At 40.6% G+C, this 7,813-nt stretch overlaps 1 protein-coding gene across 29 annotated transcripts in view; it reads right to left on the bottom strand.

Annotated features, from left to right (window-relative positions):
• Nucleotides 1-7,813, bottom strand: part of LOC116671648 (calcium-activated potassium channel subunit alpha-1) — a 95,036-nt gene extending 87,223 nt beyond the window's left edge. For 11 of the 29 annotated variants that reach the window (XM_032503031.1, XM_032503030.1, XM_032503014.1 and 8 more), the window contains exon 1: nt 6,901-7,812. In XM_032503031.1, the coding sequence (XP_032358922.1) occupies nt 6,901-7,131 (231 nt within the window). In that variant the 5' untranslated portion in view covers nt 7,132-7,812. Of the gene's footprint in view, nt 1-6,900 lie in introns of all 29 variants that reach the window. The other 18 variants (XM_032503032.1, XM_032503033.1, XM_032503021.1 and 15 more) reach the window with 3 other exon arrangements.

Raw genomic sequence — 7,813 nt, 5'->3', positions numbered from 1 at the left:
GGTCTAGACCTACTCTATCTGTAAAGTGTCTTCAGATAACTCTTGTTATGAATTGATACAATTAATAAAATTGAATTGAATTGCTGTGATGGCCAGTGTGCAGGATTCTTTGTGTCCTCTGACTGTCTTGCTCACAGAACTCTATGAAACAGTTAAGGTGATGCCACTGCATTTTCCTTCCCTGTTTTAATAAATAACCAACCAACCCCAAAGTCTGGACACACAGACTCTCGGACTTTGGTGCACGTTCTCGCGAAATTCGTAAGCGCTTAGGGTTGTCAGAATGTTGAATTTCAAAGGGCGTGAGGGTGTGAGTACACATTTACCGAGCCTTTTCTGTGAGTCTGCATCAATGCAAACTTCGCCAACAGGAATTACCCACAGTTCAAAGTGTAAAAGGGAAATCCGGAAATTACAAAAAAGTAAACAACAGCACGACACACAACCATGGAACGGACCTGTTGTCCAGCTTGTAAAACTTTTTTTTTTTTAAGTCAACCAGCCATCTCCTGGGCCTTGGCCGTGTGGAAAGCAACAATCCCAAAATGAAAATACCCAAACCGGCAAGTGTCAGCAACATCTTTATTATTAAACGTCGCCATGGTAACATGTGATCTCGTGAAGTGCCGTCCCAATCCCATTTATACAGTACCTATCTGAGCCCATGTGGCTCCACACACACACTCACTTAGCACCTGAGATCAATTAAGTCTTTGAGTCTTTAGTCCTTGGTCCTCAGGGCTCACTTTGGGATTGGGCCAGTGACACAGGCTGTGTTGAAGGAAGCCATTTTAAGAAGGCTTAATTGGCATCACGCTGTTCCCCAGCACTTGAATGACCAAATCTAAAATTGTACGCTGAAAACACTTTGACCATGGCATTTTTTGTAATGCCAGTTAAAGGTAAAGTTCAAAGATAAAATGATTTGTGAGTCATGAGATGCTTCTGTCCAATTATTCTTTTTAAAAAAGGGTCAGGGTTTTAAGGTCACATGCCGGAAGATCCCTTTAATGTGTAGATGGAGCGCTGCGTTTTTCACATTTAAATTCCTTCCTGCAGAAAAACGTTTAGTATTTATAATACCATATAATAGTTAATAATCATAAAATTCTATTGCAATGGCTGGGTTGGTGTCGAGTCTGACCTGTATGTTTCCTGCATGTCTTCTCCCTTACCTCCCCTTGCTGTCCTGTCCATTAAAAGGTGGAAAAGCCCCAAAAAATAATCTTTAAAAAAATATATAAGCCTAGATCAGATGTAACATTTGCTTTTGTAGAAGTTGTACTTTTAGTTGGCTGTCGACACATAGAGAGGGTTTGAAAATCTTCCACTGGACTTTACTTTAATGAAGTGAAAATAGACGGGATACATTTTTAATAGCAGCAGACACCAGAAGAGTAGATGTAGTCATTACACCAACTCAGGCAGCACATCTCCTCCTTGTCACTTTGATCAATAGTCTGAACTTCCAAATATAGGTTTCACTGTGTCCCCTAAATCTAGTCCTCCTGACACCACAAGTCATTGATCAGCATTGCTAGCCTATTATCAGGAGCCACCATGATCATTTCTCAAACGGCGAGCATATTAAACTACAATAGAACATGTGGCTTGTGACACAATTCCTGCAAAAGTGAATACATTATTTAAAATGATATTAATATAAATCACATTAATAATAAATCAAGACAGTCTCGGAGGAGACAAAAAAAAACTTCCTGAAATTTCCGAGACTCATAACTGATCTATGGCCCCTTGACTGTGTGAAGAAAGTCTGTATTATCTGTATTGTCTGACAATTTCCCCTATTCCCTTTCAATCAATGACTCACTGAATGAACGGACACAATTATTTTGTTAATATCTACATGAATACAAATATCAAAGAGCAGGGCCTCTACTCAGCAGGTCACCACCGCTCTATAATGTGGAATAAGAAGCTAAACTTGGACACGAGTAGTATGCTTGAGTATTAATGAATGACTCACCTGTTGTTTGACTTTATCACAAAACTATTTGAAAAACAGCAAAACAGTGAAATGTGGATATGGAACTCAGTGAAAATGATAAAGGACTGTCAGCCCAAGTCAGTAATTGCTTTTATCCTTTCCTAAAAGGGTGACTTTCATTACAAAAATATATTTAAAAAAAACAAACAATGTATACATACTTAAACATGTCCTAAAACATGTCTTGCAACAAAACCAGGTGCATCTTTTATCTTTCCGACTGGCGAAAAGCAACAGAGCAGGCTCTGGCACCGTCGAGATGTTTAACATTTGTGTCAATCTGAGACCTGTTGGATCCCAGATGGTGTAATGACAGCCAAGCTGCAGCACGCTGCTTATATAACGCAATGTGAGTAGCTAATACCTGCCTTACAAATTACACAGCCAATTAAAAAGACATTACAAGGAGTATACAGTATGTTTTGTTTACAGAGCAGAAGTAGACTGACAAGTTAAATTGCAGAGACTATTGTCAAATAAATAAAGTGCTTCTTCTTCAAAGTAAATATTGAAGAATAATATGTTAAAGCTCCAGGCTAAAGATAAAATAAAGTAGTTTTAAAAATAATCTATGATAGCTGAAGTAGTTTATGTTGTCCAGCATTAATATTCACTCTGCTTGACTTATTGTCATTGTGTGTGTGTGTGTGTGTGTGTGTGTGTGTGTGTGTGTGTGTGTGTGTGTGTGTGTGTGTGTGTGTGTGTGTGTGTGTGAGAAAGAGTGTGAGATAGAGAGACAGCAAAGTGCCACTCAGCTATTCCAACTTTCTGACTCCTAATTACTACTTTTGGATCATGAGCACTCAGCTCATAATTACAATATTTCAGATGGCACTTTAAAGCAGCATGAGAGTGACTCTCCATCTGAATCCTCGAATCACCCCACCAACCCCCAATGCACCTGACACATCTAAGGACACTGAGTCACTGCCAGAAGATACGCATGACACGCTGAATGCGCAGTGTATAGCATGCCTTTTTAGACATGAAGAAAACAGTATTAAACCAGAAATGTATACAACGTAAAGATATCGCACAGTAAATGTTAATCATTAGGGGTGCCAGTGACAGGTGTCATGGTTTTGATTCTAAATCCAAAATCATATGAAATGAGCAATCAATTTCCATCATTGAAATCAAAGCAGGATCAGCAATCTCCCACTTTTGTTTTTGTCTCCCACCCCTGCCTGCTCACCTCTAAACACACAGACAGGCCGGTAGAATGCAGCTAAAGGCACAGCATAACGTTAGCTTACTGGTAGTCTGCAGCTGCACTTTTCCGGACACTATGTCCACTGAAGGAGATGTTGGAGAAACAACAGAACTGGAAAATGTTTCCTTCCCTAGTCGTTAATTAACAAACACCATCCAGGTGTGGGCTCGGGCTTTGGCGATACTTCAGGGTGCATTCAAGTACACCTGGTTAACTCTAAGAAACTCTGTTGTTGTAAAGTACCCTTTTACCATCTATTGTGCCCAAACTGTTGATTTTTTTTTTCTTCAATTTGTGGCCTTAAAAATCAAATCGACTCATGGAATTGGAGAATGGTGAAACTCGTATTAATTACTAAAAAAAAAGAGTATTGCTAGAAGAAGACACTTTCACATAAACGTACATGTACAACTTACAACTAAATGCTAAAAAAATCCCAACATAACAGGAATATAAACATAATTAATGAATAACAACATGTAAAATTGAACTTAATACAAAAATAATTCTCTACTTAGACTCTACAGCCAGTCTAGCGCTCTCTCTACTTACAGTAGGCACACAGGTGCTTTGAGCCGAATGCTAACATTAATGCTATTTACCATGTTCACCATCTTAGTTTAGCCTGCTAACATTCACTGATTAGCACCAAACACAAAGTACAGCTGAGACTGATGGGAAGGTTAGTTTTGCAGGTATGTAGTCTGTCACAGTATTGGACAAATTAAAATGGTGACCTTGAAAACCTGTAGCACATTTCACTGCAATCCCATAAATAATTGTAGGGACATTTCACTCAAAACCAAAAATGTCAACCTAATGGTGTGTGCTAGAGAAAATGTCAGAAGATCTCTACTGTTATTAAAATTCATATTGAGGGAACAATGAATGTGTGTACAACATTCCATGGTAATTCATCAAGATATAAATATGGGATGATGAGGGGCCTTTTTCAATACCTTGAACACACAACACATCGACCAATGCCACATCTACTTTTGAACAGCAGTCCACTGTGTTTCCTTCAATGAAACTTGTTCATTGTGAGTCTGAAAAATGACTTAGAAGCTGCCACAGCTCGTCATCATTCCATCGTGAGTACAGTGCCATTTACAATAAACACAGTTTCATTCTTCTTCCCAGACAGATAATAGCAGTCATTCATCAGAACCTTTCAAACTATTTCGAGTTTCATCGATTGCCATCCGACTGGGAAGGTAGATCCACAGTTGGGCTCAAGTCTCAGAGACATGAGAGCTGTCAGAACAGAACAGAACAGAAAAAATGCCCTGCAGAGAGTAGAAAACCAACTGAAAACCAGAAAAGGAGGAAACTGATTATCAACTCCCATCTATGAACGATAACAGTGTGCACTAGCTCCATGTTTGGGCTGCTAATGACATGCACAGACCGGGAGGGAGTGGGGAGGTGTTCCTCCAACACAACCTGCCACATCTCACAGCCTAGACAACTGCAAAGAGAGATTTACTCTTATAATGAAATCCTTTGCTTGCTAGTTGCTTAGCAACAAAAACCCTAATTCATATGGCACATATGCGCCTGACACTGCATTTCTGACACTTTGGAGGAAGGTAGATTCTTGGATGAGAAAAAGAGGTTGAGAAGAACACAGGGCAGAAGTTATGAAATGAATGAGAGCAAAAGGCAAAGAGGGGATGATTGGAAGTGAAAGAATGACCCGTCTCTGGCTGACTCCCACAGAGGAGCACAACAGGTTGGTGGAGCTCAACAGCATCACAATCTGAACAAAATCTGACTGCTCTCTTGTATTCACACATGAACAGTGTATGACTGTGGACTCTAAAATCAACAACCTCACCCTGATCTCATTTTCACAGATGTATTTCTGTTCCGTGTATAAATAAGACTTGGATGCAAGCTAATGGATTCTTTTCTATTTTGTAATTAGAGGTGAAATGCTGATCTTTCTTTTAAGTCATAACAAGCAAAGAATAATTCTCAAATGTGAAGATTGGTATCTCTTCTCGGTCAGATATCTTAAAGATTAACCAAATATGCAAAAACATATCAGCAGATGTATCACTGAAAGTAGTTGCAGCCCTAATTGTGACCAGCTTTAACCAAAGCAAGGAAATGAAAGAGACATCTCCCTTCAAAAGGTCAGCACCACCCTGCATGCAGCTACTGTTATTTCTCTTTGTCTTCCCTGCCTGTCTGAGAGATAAATGCACACGCATTAGGTAAAAAAGATAAACTGCTACATCTGCTAGTCCATCTTTGTCCTTTACTATAGGAAGATGGATATGAACTTTAAGAGTTTGAGCCCGATGAACACTCCATACAACAGAAAAACTGCAAGACATTTCTTTCCTAATGCAGGACTGCCTCCGGCCTCGGGCAGATGGTGTCATAACAATTGTGAAACAGAGAATCTAGTGGCAGTCTGCCTTAAATGTTATGAAAATGATTTCTGGGGATTACACAGTGGCACGAGCGTTAGCCTCCACACCGTGTTAGACAGATACACACCACTGGTAATAGAATGTGTGTTGGACATCCAACAATGGATGACAGCTGACATGCTCTGTGTGTCCTAAACAGGCCAAACTATTCCTGACTTTTGGAAACACGTCAAACTAATGGTGCTGCACAGTTCATTGGATGGCTTCACGCAGCAAATAATAATGACCTCTGACTATGATGATGTTATGGGATGCTATGGATGACAATTTTTTAAATTACATGTAACATTGGTCCTATAGGCAAGACTCATTTTTTTACCCTTTTAAATCTTAAAGTTTCTTTCTTCTAAATGTCTGCTTCTGGTACTAGAATCTTAAAAGTGTGAGTTGATTCAAATTACAAAATAAATTGTGTCTTCACCCCCAACAAATGGGCAGTGAATGACATTTGGTTCAGTCTGGTCCCAGCATTAGGAAATACGATTCAACAGCAACATCTCTTCCCAAGAAGTTTCTCTGTTCCTCTGAACAGTTTCCATTGGGACTAATTATTCAATAGCAAAGTAGTTCCAGTGCAAAATGTTCACAGTGTGGTCTGTGGACGGTCCAGAACAACAAGAATGATGTTCCTAGACCACAAGTTGCCTTTGATTAATTTTGTATTATTAATTTTTTTTACTGTTCTCAGTAGCCCTAATGATATTCAATGCACCACTGTTGTAGCTACTGGGTGGAGGCAGAAATCTCTCTGGGGAACTATCACAAAACCTGGGCAAAGAAAACCAAATTATCTGTATGACTGATCAAAAAAGATATTTGAAGGGGGGAACGTTTTTTGTTGTTGTATGTGTGTGCCAACGCTTTAATTATTCCATTAACACCATAACAAGCGCATATCTAAAGATATGTTGGCCTAATGGTTCCACCAACAACTGTCAGCTGCACTTACAACTAAAAATCTGCCTTAACACACTATCATTCACCAGTAGGGTGAAATCGTTTTAGTATATAGAAATTTGTTACTGTGTGCTACATTAACCAAAAGTAACAGAGTAAATTATTCAAAGTCATGCACTATAGCTCTCTGTCGATGAGGCCAGATTTAATTACGAGCACATTCATAAATCAAACCGGCTGGACACACTGATGTCCAGCGCTCACTGCTGAACAAAAACCCCTTTAATAAATAAGTCATTTCATTGGGGTGTGGCGGTTTATGAAACGACAGGGCGTACCTTCTTTTTGGCATTACAGTGGCAGCACACAGTCCACATGTATTTGAGAGTTCTCCACAGGAGGATTATGAAGAGACCCCCGAAGAAAGTGACCATGGAGGAGGCGAGGAAAGCCCACCACATCCGCTGGCCGTTGCTGTCACAGGGCACATCTGATGAAAACGGAATGATGACATTCATCTTGGATATGTGAATGGACGGATCCGGGTTGAATTTCTCCCTCTTCGACATTATCGGCCTCTGGTCAACTGCCAGCCCCCAAAACAATCAACTGGTCTGGGACTCAGGCGTTTAGGGGAGCTCCAGCCAGCGCCCCCTGATGCCCCAGCAGCTCAGCCATGTTAAGTCAACCTCCGTTCCCTTGCCTTCTCATCTGGCTCCACTAAGCAAGGACGCAAAAGTTGAGGCGACTGCAGACACACGCACACTAACACCAATGAAAACTTCCTTTGAAATCAAGATATCAGTCGTGCGCCTCGCGATGCGCGTTCATGGCTGGAATTGCGCGTCATCCGTTTGATCTGTGCGTAAAAAAACAAAAACAAATCACATTTTCTCGCAAACTGCTCAAAAACTGACGATTGTCCTGATCCCCGATGGGTAACACTGTTTAAGTATTATGTTGTTGACGAGACGTGTCGTCCTCGGCAGTCGATGGATTCACTCACTCCTCCACCTTGTCGAACAGCGCAGCTTGCAGCAGGTCCGCTACTTGAGCTCGGGCGCCGCGCACTGTTGAATGCGCTCCTCGTGTTAAAGCTCGCAGTTTATAGATATCCTTAGAGGAAATGTCGTTTAAAAAAAAAAAAAATGGTGGGTTCTTGTGTCGAAGAGCGGATTTAGTCTTCGTCGGTCTCCGACGGCCGCCTGTCACATCCATTTGTCGGGAGATGGCATCGCAGATTTACAGGTA

Source organism: Etheostoma spectabile, chromosome 21 (genome assembly GCF_008692095.1).
Source record: "Etheostoma spectabile isolate EspeVRDwgs_2016 chromosome 21, UIUC_Espe_1.0, whole genome shotgun sequence".
NCBI classification, from domain to species: Eukaryota; Metazoa; Chordata; class Actinopteri; order Perciformes; family Percidae; genus Etheostoma; species Etheostoma spectabile.
This window is presented reverse-complemented; position numbering and strand designations above follow the sequence as displayed.